The sequence below is a fragment of the Amia ocellicauda genome, chromosome 3 (genome assembly GCF_036373705.1).
Source record: "Amia ocellicauda isolate fAmiCal2 chromosome 3, fAmiCal2.hap1, whole genome shotgun sequence".
Lineage (NCBI taxonomy): Eukaryota > Metazoa > Chordata > Actinopteri > Amiiformes > Amiidae > Amia > Amia ocellicauda.
In genome coordinates, this window is record NC_089852.1 from 42,397,130 (window position 1) to 42,413,580 (window position 16,451).

General features: G+C 39.7%; 2 protein-coding genes across 4 annotated transcripts in view; both read left to right on the forward strand.

The window, feature by feature from the left end:
- LOC136746794 (SAM domain-containing protein SAMSN-1) overlaps positions 1 to 10,056 on the forward strand; it is a 31,206-nt gene extending 21,150 nt beyond the window's left edge. For 2 of the 3 annotated variants that reach the window (XM_066699560.1, XM_066699561.1), the window contains exons 10-16: positions 3,630 to 3,710; positions 4,202 to 4,345; positions 5,510 to 5,636; positions 5,952 to 6,103; positions 7,336 to 7,542; positions 8,059 to 8,209; positions 9,329 to 10,056. In XM_066699560.1, coding sequence (XP_066555657.1) covers positions 3,630 to 3,710; positions 4,202 to 4,345; positions 5,510 to 5,636; positions 5,952 to 6,103; positions 7,336 to 7,542; positions 8,059 to 8,209; positions 9,329 to 9,528 — 1,062 coding nt within the window. In that variant the 3' untranslated portion in view covers positions 9,529 to 10,056. Of the gene's footprint in view, positions 1 to 1,646; positions 1,915 to 3,629; positions 3,711 to 4,201; positions 4,346 to 5,509; positions 5,637 to 5,951; positions 6,104 to 7,335; positions 7,543 to 8,058; positions 8,210 to 9,328 lie in introns of those variants that run through there. The other variant, XM_066699562.1, reaches the window with a different exon arrangement.
- Positions 10,057 to 11,736: 1,680 nt separating this feature from the next.
- hspa13 (heat shock protein 70 family, member 13) lies at positions 11,737 to 16,389 on the forward strand. Its single transcript, XM_066699566.1, has 5 exons — positions 11,737 to 11,880; positions 12,547 to 12,887; positions 13,049 to 13,262; positions 13,582 to 13,749; positions 13,966 to 16,389. The coding sequence occupies exons 1-5, from the start codon at positions 11,856 to 11,858 to the stop codon at positions 14,529 to 14,531; spliced, it is 1,314 nt and encodes a 437-aa protein (XP_066555663.1). The 5' UTR covers positions 11,737 to 11,855; the 3' UTR covers positions 14,532 to 16,389.
- Positions 16,390 to 16,451: the final 62 nt, after the last annotated feature.

The following is a 16,451-nucleotide window of genomic DNA, read 5'->3' on the forward strand; positions in this document are numbered from 1 at the left end:
GTATTTGACCCCTTCGACTTGGTGGCAAAACCCTTGTTGGCAATCACAGAGGTCAGACATTTCTTGTAGTTGGCCACCAGGTTTGCACACATCTCAGGAGGGATTTTGTCCCACTCCTCTTTGCAGATCCTCTCCAAGTCATTAAGGTTTCGAGGCTGACGTTTGGCAACTCGAACCTTCAGCTCCCTCCACAGATTTTCTATGGGATTAAGGTCTGGAGACTGGCTAGGCCACTCCAGGACCTTAATGTGCTTCTTCTTGAGCCACTCCTTTGTTGCCTTGGCTGTGTGTTTTGGGTCATTGTCATGCTGGAACCCCCTTCCACAACCCATTTTCAATGCCCTGGCTGAGGGAAGGAGGTTCTCACCCAAGATTTGACGGTACATGGCCCCGTCCATCGTCCCTTTGATGCGGTGCAGTTGTCCTGTCCCCTTAGCAGAAAAACACCCCCAAAACATAATGTTTCCACCTCCATGTTTGACAGTGGGGATGGTGTTCTTGGGGTCATTCCTCCTCCTCCAAACACGGCGAGTTGAGATGATGCCAAAGAGCTTGATTTTGGTCTCATCTGACCACAACACTTTCACCCAGTTCTCCTCTGAATCATTCAGATGTTGGCAAACTTCAGACGGGCCTGTACATGTGCTTTCTTGAGCAGGGGGGCCTTGCGGGCGCTGCAGGATTTCAGTCCTTCATGGCGTAGTGTGTTACCAATTGTTTTCTTGGTGACTATGGTCCCAGCTGCCTTGAGATCATTAACAAGATCCTCCCGTGTACTTCTGGGCTGATTCCTCACCGTTCTCATGATCATTGAAACTCCACGAGGTGAGATCTTGCATGGAGCCCCAGACCGAGGGAGACTGACAGTTATTTTGTGTTTCTTCCATTTGCGAATAATCACACCAACTGTTGTCACCTTCTCACCAAGCTGCTTGGCGATGGTCTTGTAGCCCATTCCAGCCTTGTGTAGGTCTACAATCTTGTCCCTGACATCCTTGGACAGCTCTTTGGTCTTGGCCATGGTGGAGAGTTTGGAATCTGATTGTTTGATTGCTTCTGTGGACAGGTGTCTTTTATACAGGTAACGAGCTGAGATTAGGAGAGTCCCTTTAAGAGAGTGCTCCTAATCTCAGCTCATTACCTGTATAAAAGACACCTGGGAGCCAGAAATCTTGCTGATTGATAGGGGATCAAATACTTATTTCCCTCATTAACATGCAAATCAATTTATAACTTTTTTGAAATGTGTTTTTCTGGATTGTTTTGTTGTTATTCTGTCTCTCCCTGCTAAAATACACCTACCATTAAAATTATAGACTGATAATTTCTTTGTCAGTGGGCAAACGTACAAAATCAGCAGGGGATCAAATACTTTTTCCCCCCACTGTATGTTAAGACATCACTTGAGTCGATGGAACACTCATTTATGATACTCAGAATTAAGTTACCAAAATCAAGATGGAAAGAGAATTAGACATATTCCCAATATACACCAACTGGATTGAGTTCATAATCATGAAACTAATCAAAAACAAAAATGTTATCCACAATGGCGAATCAAATGTGCTGATTTCAGTGGTTATAGCTGGTTTATTCCCCTGTGTTTTCCTCTGTACTTGACAGTCGGTACTTGTCGTCAGTTACAGATACTCCCAGTTCACTCACATCCTGCTTCGAATGAGGAAGTCATACACTGATCCTTTCGTGTAAACTGCTGCAGTGTAGCTCTTCGAAGCAGATGAGCAGTTACGTCAAACAAAGTTAGAGTTAGGGAGTTTTTTTTTTTTTTTTTTTTTTTAAGTCTGAAAGATAATTTAATTTAAAAAAAAAAATACAGACAGACATCAGTTAAAGACAATGTTGCAAAGGAAAGCATCAGATGTTTCGGACAAGCCAAGAAACCCAAAACCAAAGGTAAGGATAATGAAGCAGCATTTTTAATCAGACTTTCTAATTCTGTCGCTAGCTGTCCACCAATTTAAATACATTTTTACTCTCCATAATTGTGTTGCAACTGTCGAAAAATGGTTAGATCAACACAGAGAAGGCAAAGCCAGCTAACTTAAATTAATTTAAGACTTCATTGTGCAATAATATGACAAAACATGTCAGTGCATATGGATCACTTTTTAGTCACATTTGTATAACTGGTTGTGATTAAAAAATGTATTAATGAGTGGTTGAGATATGTATATTTTGATTTGTGGTTGTAGCTCTTCAATTCAATATTAATGTTAAAAAGTGAGATTTATAGAAGATAAGACAATTATAATGTTCACTAATCTCTTTTAACTCAGTTGAAAATCTGATGTCCATTTTTAGAATCTCATGACTTGCCAGATACAAAATTTGTTTAACTTTTGTAATGCTTATTAACTGTTAACATCAGGTTTACTGGCATTTTAAAATAGTCAACTTTGTTTCTGAATATAAACGTTTTACTTTAAAAAGTTTGCATTTAAAGGAAGTGTACCCCTTAACTTGCCAGATACCAAGTACTATATATATTTTTAAACTGTTTTATACTACTTCTGCCTTGAAATGTAACAGAGACGGAGCTTCCAGACATATATATCAAGACAGCTTGCACACATTGTTTATGATACAGGCAAGAACTTGTAAAATAGGCATTGATCGATCTGTTAATATTGTAATTCAGTAAAAGCTTGTATGCTGTTTATTTGAAGTCACTCTTTATTAATTGCTGTGCTGTGTTGCTGCTGTCGGTACTCTCATCACAGCTGTGCGGTCAGCGATGCAGAAACACAGGTACATTCATATGGAGGACACAATAAAAGCAGCATTTCCTCTTTCTGGAGTTCCAGCTCAGTATTTATCAGATTACATGGATTTCTGCCTTATGCAATTGTTTTTGCAGACTGATGTGGAGCTGACAGGTTTCAGATAGATTGAAAAAGGACATTTTAGTCTATTAAAAAAAAATGAAGGACGTGGACTACGTGAAATAATCGTAATCAATCAGATTACAGGAGTGGCTCTTACTTCAGGGTAAAATACCAGGAGGACATGCAGAGCTGGGGATGATGCAAGTTGTTTAACTGCTGTGTTGGCTGTGCGCTCAAAAATTACCTCCAATGACCATTACATGCAGATGGCATACATGCGTTCAAACAGAAATGAGAAGTGCACCAGCGGTACAGTAATAGTGAAGAAAGCCTTACTTGAACACTTATTTCTCACCACTACAGACTCCTTATCCTTACCAACAATATAGAAACACACACAGTGAAAAATGAAATCAACACCATTTATTATGTCATATTGGACATGAATTTCTCTTAAGTGATGCAATGATAATGACACTATGGCTCCATAGACAGGTTATACTGTTAGTGAAAACATTTCATTTCACCACTTGAAATGTCAAGATGACTGTCAAATGATGACTTTATTAATTAAAATAATGATGATGATGATGATGATAAATAAGCATTTGTATTATGATAAAAATGTCAATACGTGGAGCAGGTAATTTTACTCTGCCTGTTACAGTGTTTAAACATCAGAGCAAAGACAGGTCAATAGACCAGTTGGATGAGCCAATGAACCTTTGCCACTTTTACTATGATAAAAAAGCTTTCTAATTCATAACCTCCCTTTCTACACAGCGATCGAGCAGTTTTGGAAGATTTGATGCTTTCAGACACCATTCAACTTCGCCGAAGCCAGATGAACATGCAGAGACAAACGTATGTCGACGACAGTAAATGTTTCCTATTGCAATGAGTTAATTTTTCTTTCATTTTTATAAATAGAAGCAACTCATGTATAGAACAGCACATTTAAAACTGCAGCAAGGGACATTTGAACTAATATAGACCTACGCTGCTCACCCAAGCAAAGCACATGTGCACAGGCCCCGCAAGAACACCGTAAACAATGCCTCGGGTGTCAAAGCAATTAAAAGCAGCAATTTAAATATTATACAGGTCACAGTAAGTGGAACCAAACAAATGCTTAGAGCTGATTTGGAGTTGCAGAGGTAATACGGGAAAAGAATAAGCAATCTGTGAATGCAAAAGAAAAAAACAACAACTTGAGTGTCAACAATGCAGAGCTCAGATTGTCAGATTGTCAGAACTGCTTTAATGAAATGTCTTGTGCTAGATGACCTTTGCAATGTAAAAACAAACCTGGTATCTTCTCTCACTAACATTTATATACGGTGTGCTTTGTGTAGCCGGCAGAAGGGGAGGCAGGAGCAGAGAGCTGCGACCACAACCATGCCAAAACTGGCAGTCTGGGAAAGAAGATGAGGGCCATTTCACTAACCATGCGCAAAAAGATGGGGAAAAAATACATCAAAGCCCTTTCAGAGGAAATGGTAAGCCAACCGAATGCTGGGCTGAGATCACGTCTTTGCTCAGGCCAACGTACAGACGGAAGTGCGAGTATCAATGCGAGAAACCTCTCATTGTCTTTCTTACGGTCACCTTATCCTGCACTGGCTACCAGCGCATTTTAATTGTTAGAATTTTAGAATGAGTCTTCCAAAGGTTGTTTAAACGCTCAAACTTTGGTAAAAAACTTTGGCTTTGGTAATGTGGTCATAAATGTGCTGTGGTTTTGTCTCTGTAAAAGTCAACACAACAGAGTTAAGATACCATCTAAATGCCCATCACACTTGTGAACAGATGGAGACGAAGATGCATTCTGTTTCTTTTTTGGTATTGGTTGATTAAGGCTTATACAAATAAAAAAAGCCAATACAGATACATAGAAACACCTTCACTGCCACAAATTTAAACCTCTTAGGGATTATAGACTTTGTTGTCCAGAGAAGCTTTTTGTCCTGGTTTGAACTAGAATAGGGACCTTGTTTCACATCTCAGGAATTAACAACCAGCCATGGTCACTTTGAATTATTTCCTTATTTCCTATGTTGTTTTCAAGCTATATTGTAATTACTACAGGCTGTGTCAACCGCACAAAGACAGTTTAATAAAGTTAAAAGTAGGAGATCTTTGTTGATTTAGTCTTATCCATTAAACTCTAAAGTTTTTTACATTGCAACATCATTTTAATGGCTTGATCTCATCAGATGGTGATGACCTTTTCCTTCATTGTGAATTGAAATTATGCTTTTTGAGGAACCTTTCTTAATAAAAGACTGTAGAAGTCATGTTTTTGTTTTGTTTTTTACCACTTGCCACTGCTGGACTCAGAAGTAAATGTGAAGACAAGTGTCATTGTCTTTTTTCACTCCCAGTTTGTGTTGCCCATCAAACAACGAGAGAGAGTTGCTTGTATGTTTCCTTGAAGTAAAGAAAGTGAATGCACAAATTGTATTTCTTCAGCATATTAGTTTCTTGGCATATTGCAAACTTGTCAAAATAACAGCATTGAGCTTTGTCAAAGTGTTCAATAACTAAAACACACGCCCATGCATGCACTGCGTTGATTCTGAAGAAACATTTGAGTCCAGCAGCTCTGCACGCTTGCCGTTAGGCCAAACACAGAATAATAACTGTGCGGTCTTTTGTTTCAGATTGAAGATGCAGATAGAGACCATGAAGGTGAAACTCAGGGGGGCCGACCTTTAGAAAAAAGTGTCTTGAAAAACAGTGAATCTACAGAAAGCCTCTACAGTCTCAACAGTGGCCAGAGCTCCTCCAGTGAGTGCACGTCTTAATCTAACAATGCCTGGATTTGCATTAGTTAGTATGATTTAGATAGTAGGGTAGCAAATTAAAGATGAATATTTACTATATACATATATATTTAAAGAATGTGATATTATGGTGCTGTATTGGATCTGCATTTAGAAAGTTACATTTTATTTATACAAGTAAAACTAGATGTAATTTACAATGCTTATAAAACATGGCAGTAAGACACTCAAGTCACATTTCCTACTCTGTGTTCACAAGCTGTGATTGAGGACGTGCTAGACAGGGCCTCCGTGGCTGATAGTGTGTGATTGTGTGCAGGTGGGATCACCAGCGGGTCAGATGGTTCCAGTAACAGAGACAGCCTGAGACTGGAGGAAGAGATCCCATACACTGGACCTTTCTGTGGCAGAGCCAGGGTTCACACAGACTTTATCCCGAGCCCCTATGACACAGACTCACTCAAACTAAAGGTAATGGAATCCGGAGCACATCCTCGACTGCTGTTTCCTTAGTAGATATTTATTGATTATTAACTTCTCTACATTTTTATGTACAACTTTTACGTAAATTACAGGAAGCCTAAATGGTCACTTCATCACACACAAGCATTTCTAAGAAGTCCTCTTCTTAGAAGGATGACGAGATTCTGTATATTTTTCCGAGATGATTAGATCTAAACTGTTACCTCAGTGACACAGTAACATTTAGATGGGGACATACAGATGTGACAAGAATGGCAGAATTTTCAGTAGGGATAAATGTTGTTTTTACTACTGTTGCTATATGTTTCACATGCTCAAATCTCAGACTCTGTGCAACATCTGGGTAATGTCACCGACATTACAATGTCAGGTGGTTTGCTTCTGCTAAGAATGATCCACAAAAACACAGCGTGTGACTAAATCACTCGTGTACAAGACCTAGGCTTCCTCACGCTCTATAGTTTAGCAAATCGGTCCACTCTTCCCAAACTGCTTTATCGGAGCTGCCGATTTTATTTGTATTTAAATTATGGGTAAATGGTTTCAATACAAAACGAATTATGTGAAAGCATGGGAGTGTGGGTTTGTTTATGTATGTAAATGTAGTTGAGAGTGGTAACACCAAATATATTGATTTACTTTGGGTTTGCCATACAAACGTATATTGCACTGGTTTTTAGCTATAATTTTATTGATTTTGGGATATTAGTGCATTATGATTTCCAGAGCTTCAGTCTGCAGTCAGCGAAATCACCTCCCTGCTCTCATTTTTTTTTTTTTTTTACGGTTAATTTAATGGGTTACCGTTTTCACGATGGCCTCCAATAGGAACTGTTTAAGTTTACAGTTTGAGCTTAAGTGTCTCCTCCTCCTTACATTGTAAGTTGTCAGATTCCATATTTTTTCAAATTTTTCCTTAAGTATAAATATATATTTGTTTCTTGGTCAAAATTGATTGTCTGGAACCACCCTCCCCATTTTAACGTTGCGTTTATGCAAAAATCAGTCTCGACTTACGTTGTCTCGACTAACATCGCCTGTCTCAAAACCAATTACGGCGTAACTTAGGAGGATGACTGTAGCTTACAGCTTACTATAAGAGAAATATCATAGGAAATTGACTCATAATGTAAAGTTTCCTGGATGCAAAACCAACTCCCTGACACCTTCAGTTTCTCACAGTTTTTAAAATGTCCCGATTTTTAACTTTTTCCTCCAAGATTGGAGATGTGATTGACATAATCAGCAAACCACCCATGGGAATATGGACTGGCATGCTTAACAGCAAAATTGGAAACTTCAAATTCATCTATGTTGACATTCTGATGGAGAAGGAGGTGGAGACCCGCAAGATCAGACCTCGCAGGAGAAGCAAGCGCCCCCGACCCAAAACCCTGCAGGAGCTGTTGGAGCGCATTCATTTAGAGGTGAGGCTCGTCTCTTAGATCAGCCCAGGTCCTATTGCTGAATGAACTAGAAAAATCAGCTAGAAGCCTACTTCATCGAGACTGCGTCGACACTGCCATGTGAGGAAATACGTTTTGTTAAACGAATGACGTAAGCATTACATCACTATGCACACATAGGGACCTGTGCAATAAACATTGCCACATACATAAAAAAACACACATCTCAGTATATAGAGCATAACCTGAATGAGGAATAACAATAATCAAATATGAAACATGAATATAAAGTTGAATTAAAGATTAAGGCTGTCCATATCTGTGACTTCATTGATAGCTCCTCACTAAATGACAGGGCCTTCTTCTTACTTTATTGTAGCATTTAACCTTTCCAAGCAATCTGATAGAACTGAAAATAAATGGATCTATTACAGAAAATGCCTGCATATAGGTGTGATATATTTTATTGTTGTAACGTGCCTTTATAGCTTAGAGGGCTGTTGCTTCCTTGTCTTAAATGGTTTCAATTTGTGACAGGAATACACCTCCTCGCTGCTCCTCAATGGCTATCAGAATGTGGAAGACCTCAAAGATTTAAAGGAAAATCACCTGATTGAACTGAATGTAACCGACCCAGAGCACAGGGCCCGGCTGCTGGCCGCAACAGAGTTCCTGCTGGACTTGGAAAGTGAGTTTAACCCCCCAAAAAAAAGCATGTGTATAAATAGTTGAAAATTTGGTTGTGTTTAGTTTCATATAAAAAAACAAAAAAAACAAAAAAAAACACATCAGTCGCATTAGTGCTGATGAAGCTGAAAATGAAGTTTCGGCAGGCTGTGGTTTTAATGAGCTGTGATCAGCGTTTTAATTTGGTGACATTACTAGGGGATAGAAGGTTTCAAAAGCATATTCTGGTCCTTGTAAAGATATGACTTATCTGGTTGGAACTACTTCTGTACCTCAAGGAAAGTGTTCAGAGGCTGAATGGAAAATTACATTTAAATATGAGTGGGAATAGTCATTACCTACGTAATACTGTGAAATTTGAAGTTTATTTGTTTATTATTAAAATAATCTTCACATATAAAAGTGTGTACTGTATAGGACTTGAATTCTGCTGGATAAGGAGGCTACATTGACCTGAACACAAAACAAGCAAAACAAACTCCTTAGAGGTTATCGGTTTGACTAACTTACTAGCATGTATAAAACAAAATTAAAAAGTACATTTATATGTTTGTATACACATATATATATTTAAAATAGGATGTGAATCTTTTTTCCATGTGAAATCAAATATGGCACATTCCTTTCCTCTTTTATTTATGTTTGCTTTGTAATCTACTTAATTTTGTAGTATTGTGCAACTTCCCCATTTAATGGTAGCTATTTCTGGGAATCTTTATCTGTAGTTGATTTAAAAAAAAAAAAAAAACATTTTAATGGCTTGACTTGACCAAGATTGGAAATTGTTATCCACTCCAGGCTGCTTTAGTTATTTAATTATACACTCGAAAGAACAAATGAATTAAAAAAACAAAAACCTTTTTAATTGGCTGACTGGAAAACAAGCTGTTGTATTGTTTAACAAGTTAATCCACAGGGTAAAATAAGAATAAAAGAATCCCTGTTACCCAATATAGGCTAAACCATTAACTACAATCCTATCACGGGCATGACTTACAAGATGAATTAGTCAGCAGTATTCCCTTTATAATTAAGTCTCTATTTCAAGAATGGCAACTGTGTGTACCAGTACGAGGGGGTGTCTGCTTCTGTGTCTGAGTGTGTGGATTGTGTTTTGCAGATGAAAATGACCCGGAGAGTGGGATTCTCCAGGAACCTCGGTCCCCATCCGATAACCTGAAGGTGGATCAGGAACCCCTTAACGAATGTCCCAGAGACTCAGGGTGTTACATAACAACAGAGTGCCCAGACACCAGCAAAGACGACACGGAAGATGAAAGCCAGACAGACCTTGCAATTAACGTCCCTGCCCAGACCTAACTACTGCACTTTATTTCCATCACTTTATATAGTTGTACTGAGTTAAGACTGTAAATATTCTTGGATCAACTATAATACAAATATGTGCTTCCCCCCCTTTTCATCTAAAAGCGCTGCATCTACACTATCTTTACTTGTCTAAGTGATCATTTTATTTATTTCCATTCTGTATGCTGTAGGTGGCCACCCTTCTCCTTGCTTGCGAAGCTCTGATGCAAGGTAGATGCAAGGTACACGGTAGTGGGGCCAGAAAACTAGCAGCGTCGAGAACTCTTTTGGTATCTGCTGCTATCAGTTTTAACACAAGACAGTTGTAAAAAAAAGTCTTGACATTCCCAAAGTTATATTGTAAATATGTGAGTGTAATAGAAATTGTATGATGTAAAAGATAGAGAAGTCCTTTGTGAATTGAAATGATTATTTATGTTGATGTACCTACAATATATCCTTATTTACACTATTCTATTTTTACCATTCCGTGGATTATTGTTGAAATGAAATAAAGGTTTTCTTTTTTTAAAGATACAAGGCAGTTCTTAAACTTCATTATGCAGCTGGTTGTGTCAAAACAAGTCACATGAATGTGCCGAGTGACAATGACAGGGTGTTCTGTCCCACCCACCACCACCCCCGCACACAAAAGTACTATTTTAATGAAATTGATGTTAAGCTATTTTTAATCATTAGTGTGGAACGTTTTCTGTCCAACAGAGCAGAATATTTTAAAAATGTGGTTTGCGACTGTGGAGAATGTCATTTCTTATGTTGATTAAAAGAGCTAGTATATGGGTAACACCTTTTAAATACAAATTAAAAAGCATCACAGATATATGATTGACATCAATTCATACATGAACATGGCAACACACACTTGTTGGAGACCAACAACACAACATCAGAAAAAAAAAAGGAAATGCAACAATCCTAGACGACGAGCTACTTAATGTGTGTCGGAAAACACGCAATGATAAAGAGCAGTTAAGGCAATAACCACATCCTGAGATTGTGACATTAAATAGCTCGTTTTACATTTCCTCTCTTATTCAGCGAGCTTTAAAGCGGTTTCATTCTGTTTTGGTGGACATTTTGTACTGGGTATAGGGATCTAAGATTTTGCTTAGTGTGACAGTTAAAATATACAAGACTAGAGAGAGAGAGGAGAGGAAAGTGGCCTGATCACCAATGGCAATGGTACATTTAAATTAGGGGATACAGATGAAGGTAGAAATTGTATTAGTTGCATTTAGGATGTTTTCAGTGTATTATTTCAATTAATATAACTAACCTTTGTAAAGAAAATCAATGATTCAATTAGAGCTACATTTTGATACAGGTTATGGTTTGTGCTAGAATCACCATAAAACTACCACTAAGGTATGGGTAGTGTATCTACTGAACTCAACTGGGTGTAGCTTTATATGAATTTGTACTGTTCCCAGTAGAGAAACCGATCATTCAAAAGTATATAAAGAAATTGCTATACTAATCTTTACTTGTGCATTGCAAATTAGACTGAGTGGCAGAATATGTGTATTATAATAAAGTTGTGGCCCTTAAGTCCAACTGAATGCTTTCAATACTGCCCAAGAGATATTAGTTTATACGGTAGTGCTGACCTAAAACAAAAAATACAAATATAAACTGTGCATTGCTGCCACCTAAAGGAAAGTTTACAAAACACATACCTTAGTCTTGTTTGATCTTTATCTTACTTCTTATATAGAATAAAAATCTATACCGTCGGAAACAAAACATACATACATAAATACCCCGAGCTTAATATGATTTATTTCAAAACTCGTGGGACACGTGTCTGGAGAATCTGCAATAGACTAAATATTAGTAATTATAATAATTATATGGGTTTGTAAGTATCATTTTGTTTTTATTATTTAAAAAAAGGCAATACACAGGGTGGATTCAAAGGTATGGAGGGGCATATCTTTATTAATTGCAAGGAAATACATAGGGTTTTAATAAAATGTATTTGATTAAATAAGCAGCTCTGACGGTGTCAAACGCCATGACAGTACGCAGCGCTTCCTACGTTCAGCCTCCAGCAAGTGGGTGAGAGCCGCGCATGCGTGCTAGGCTCATGCGCGCTTCATGTCTAGTGGCTTGTGGGAATTGGTGTTTAATTGCAGTCTAACAGCGTATAGGAATAAAGCAGTGGACAAAATACAAGACTACAATATCCAGCAACTCCAGGGAAGGACTCAATGTTGTAATGGCTAAGGTACAGTCATCGCTTTAGAAATCAACCCGGTAACGCAAGTGTAGGGGCTTTTCTTAAACGGGTTTGGATATTCAGAAGTGTATTGGAGAGGATGGCCGGGGAAATGTCCATACTTGGTAAGATAAGTCTTATTTTTCTTAAAACACGGACGACACACTTTGACCATTACCAGCACTGTATCTGTATGGGATCGGTTAGTCGGCTGCTGGTATTGTAATGCACAGGCGATCTGTCTCCGTTGACACGGGCTCATGATCATTTCAGTCTTCTCAACGTCGTGTCATTATTTAGTCACTGGGATGATTATATTTACAATCAACAACACAAGCACGTCAGAGATCATCGAGAATGACAAACTCACAGACAGCTGGACAAAGTTACGCAGTGATCACGATGTAACCCAGGCACAGGTATGCCGATATCCATATGTATGACGTTATACATATGACTTTGCTGGAATATTGCCTCCCTGTTGCCCCAGCGTGGATGCATCATTGTCCTGCATCTTTAGCTGCGTTTGCGGGACCAGGCATGTCCACGGAGTAAGCAAGACATTGTGAAAGACGAGGCGCCAGAGATGCTCATCGCTCATGGATTAAAATCTTCCAGCTGCTTAGTAACACTTCCTCAGTAGGTTTCCCTTTGAAACAGCCCTAAATGACAACTGATTTTTTTTTTTTTTTTTAAGAACCAGGTTCATGTCTCATAACTACTAATGCAAATCAAAATAACGGTTTTAATGATGTCCCCCCTCTTTTCTTTTTTACTTAAATGTGTTGCAGGCTCGGCTGTCCTAGCTCTTTTGCTGGCTGGTTATTTGGGTCAACAGTACTTGCCTCACCCTAAGCCCAAAGTCATCGGTCTGGACCTGGGCACCACCTTCTGCTCTGTGGGGGTCTTCCATCCCGGCGTGGGGGATGTGGAGGTGATTGGTGATGAGGACGGGAGGAAGAGCCTCCCAAGTGTGGTGTCCTTCACTGCCTCTGACATCAACGTGGGCTATGATGGACAGGAACTGGCCGACGCCAATCCTTACAACACCATCTACGATGCCAAAAGATTCATAGGGAAGCTTTTTAAACCCGAAGAGTTGGCTCAGGAAAGTGCCAGATACCAGTTTAAGGTACATTGGGCATGTTTCTTAACTCTTAAGTCCTTGTAACAGAGAGGATGGAACCCTTCATTGCCAAGACGGACAGTTAGAAATCGTTAGATAAATCATAGATAAGCTTGTGAAAAAAGCTGTAGCTCTGGTGGTTGTACCATGTGGTTTCTTTCTTCCAGGTTGTATATGACAACGGGAGTGCAGAGTTTTCAATAACGACCAATCGGACGTTCACTGTCAGCCCGGAGTTCATTGGCTCCCGCCTCCTCCTGAAAATGAGGAAGATGGCAGAGAGGCACCTGGGAGTGCCTATCTCCAAGGCCGTCATCTCTGTGCCGGCGGAGTTCGACGAGAGACAAAGAAACTACACAATCAGGGCAGCCAATCTGGCAGGTAACGTCTCGGATTTCATCGAGCCCTTGTATTGAAGAAAACGGACTCAGTATGTGACACTCCTGTGGTTGCACAATAAGCATTTCCCTGATGATCGTCGTCCGTAGTTCTAGGGCTCCCGGTAATGGTTCTCAGTGTGTAGTTGTTTCTGCTTTCAAACCAATACTTGGACTTCTTATCAAAATGGTCTTTGAAAAGCATAAGTACAATTCATTCAATTACCAAGATATCTCATCATTCTGAAAGCTGTTTTAGATTCTGGCCTGTGTTTGCTCTAATTGTTTATCCAATATTTACCGGCCTTGTCTGGTGCTCTCAGGTCTGGACATCCTGCGGGTGATCAATGAGCCGACGGCAGCAGCTATGGCCTATGGGCTGCACAAGGCGGACGTCTTCAATGTGCTGGTGGTCGACCTGGGGGGAGGAACCTTGGATGTCTCCTTATTGAACAAACGGGGAGGCATGTTTCTAACCAGGGCCATGGCAGGTAAGACTTCCTTTCATCTTCTGTAGGTTGGGGTTGGGTAATTGATCTGTAGCTTTCTATGACCAAAACAAATAAAACCAGAAGACAAAAATCTGTGAGAATGGTCTCCGTTTCAGGTGGCTTCACTGAATTGTAGTCAAACCTCTGCTTTACCTACATTTAGTTGTGATATTTTGCTCTTGACTGACCTGCTTTATCGTTTTCTTTATGGCTCAGGGAATAATAAGCTGGGGGGCCAGGACTTCAACCAGCGGCTTCTGCAGCACATATTGGAGCGAGTCCAACAGCAGTACGGGGTCCTTCCCTCGCGCAAGGAAGACATCCACCGTCTGCGGCAGGCCGTGGAGCAGGCCAAGCTCAATCTGACCCTCCAGCCCAGCTACTTGTTCAGCACTGCCCTGAGCCTGGAGCCGCGGGGGCCCCAGGGGGAGCCCCAGGGCGTGCAGTTCCAGGAGGTGATCACCAGAGAGCTGTTCGAGGAGCTGAACGCCGACCTCTTCCAGAAAATCCTCATTCCAATCGAGGAGGTGCTGAGGGAGGGCCAGCTGGCCAAGGCGGAGGTGGACGAGATCGTGTTGGTTGGCGGATCAACGAGGATCCCCCGCATTCGCCAGATCATCAGCGAGTATTTCGGGAAGGACCCAAACACCTCCGTGGACCCGGATCTGGCGGTGGTGACTGGCGTGGCCATCCAGGCAGGGATCATGGGTGGCTCCTGGCCTTTGCAGGTCAGCGCTATCGAGATTCCCAACAGGCACTTACAGAAGACGAACTTCGATTGATTCCTAATTAAAAAACAATGGTGTTATTTTGTGTAACATTTATTTTTTCATTAAAAATGGGAAAAATCAACCAACAACAAAAAACATTCTTCTTGCCAGACTAGCCTAAGGATCATATCTACACTTTCTGTCCATCTCAGTCTCGAAGTGTTCAGAACATATGTCAGAGACTGATCTGAATGGCGTTGCATTTTCACATTCACTCCCACTGCTCCCTTGGCGCACAGTGTGTTTCATTAACAGACCTGCAATTTTGAATGCTTGTGTTCCCGTTTTTAGTTAAGTCCTCATCGGGGAGAAGAAAAGTCCTCCTTATTTACAGCGAATATCAGAGGAACAAATGGTTGATTGACTAAAAGAAAACAACAAAAAAAACAAGCTCAGCTGTAATGTTTACTGAAACATTCTGCCAGATGGTCAATAACAACTGAAACCCAGCTAGTTTTGATTCTAAATAAAAATAACTATTGCTTTATGGTTAAGGGTTTGAGGAACTAATCTGTCCAAGGTATAGATTAGGAAACTGCTCAGGAAGAGGAGACCGAAATGAAGTCAAGATGTTTCATACAATTTACAGACACCTGCTAAAACACTTTGAATTGCTACTTTGGACGAGTTGGTGGTGGTGTTGAGCGAGGGACAAAAACTATTTAATTGCCTGCAGGAAACTGAGACATTTTAAGAGGTGTCTTTTAAATGTGGGTGTCATTTCTTCCCCTGCTCCTCATACATTTAGTTGTGCCTTTCCTGAAAAGTGAACTGCTTGACCATCTTGGTACTTGTGATGCTTTACAAATTGCACTGGGCACATTTTGCGTTCATGATTTAAAATGAATGTTGACCTTTGAAAGGGTTAAACAGAAACTTGTCTGTGTACTTTGCAGCAAATGAATTAATCCTGTGTTTAAGAATAGAATACCTTATAGTATAACACGGTCACCGGAGAGAGGATTGAAAAACACAAAAAAGGGAAATGATCCTGTATTGAAGCAAATTGTATAGTGTAAACTGGCTATAGGGGCCACATTGGAAATTCTGCAGTCAGTTTAAACAATACGTGGATAATTTCACTTTTTTGTTTGTGACAGAGTTTTAATTTTATTTTCTTGGTATAAAAAGTGGTGGCTTTACCACCACCGAGATCAAAACAGAGTTTACATGATTTTGAGGGAATGTGAATGTATTTATGGACCAGGATTCTCTGCAAAATGCAGAACTATTTATTTTACATTTTAGTTTCTCTCCAATGTACTATCATGTATAAATATGAAATATTTCCTCCAAAGGCAACACTGAAAGTTCTCGAAGGTGAAAAACTGAATTTGGCAGCTGGAGAAAAGATATCCAGGTTCCTCTGTACAGATGGGATCAAATTTAGTGAATTTCAGTGGCAATTAGTGTCTCACTTTGGCTGCATTGTGACGACATTTTCCATTTATCAAAAGACATTCCAGCCAAGTGTAGAGAAACCTGAAGGCTAAAGACTCAAATGAAAAGGGTCAGATTCAAAGAGTCCGATTGTCAAGGGTGTTGTTAATAAACTCTGATGTGCATAACTGCACAGTAAAAGGGACAGGAGGTAACATTCCCCAATGTGCTCAAAATACTGTTCAGCCAGTATGAAGTACTGTATCTCTAGTGCAATGAAAAATTCAATATTACATAGAGAATAATATATGAAGAGGAGATAATATATTTTTTCTTTGAGAAGTACAATTGTGTTGTTTTGATTGCAAAAAGCTTTGTAGGTCAATTAACTGAACATTCAATTCCACAATGCCTGTAAATGAACTGTAAGGTTTGACAGCTGTACTACTTTTTCATGAAAGTCAATATTAAACCAGATTTCTTTTTTGTACCAGTTTGGCGGTTATATTTTTGTATTCATTACTTTTACCTGCTCTGTGAAGACTTATCCTC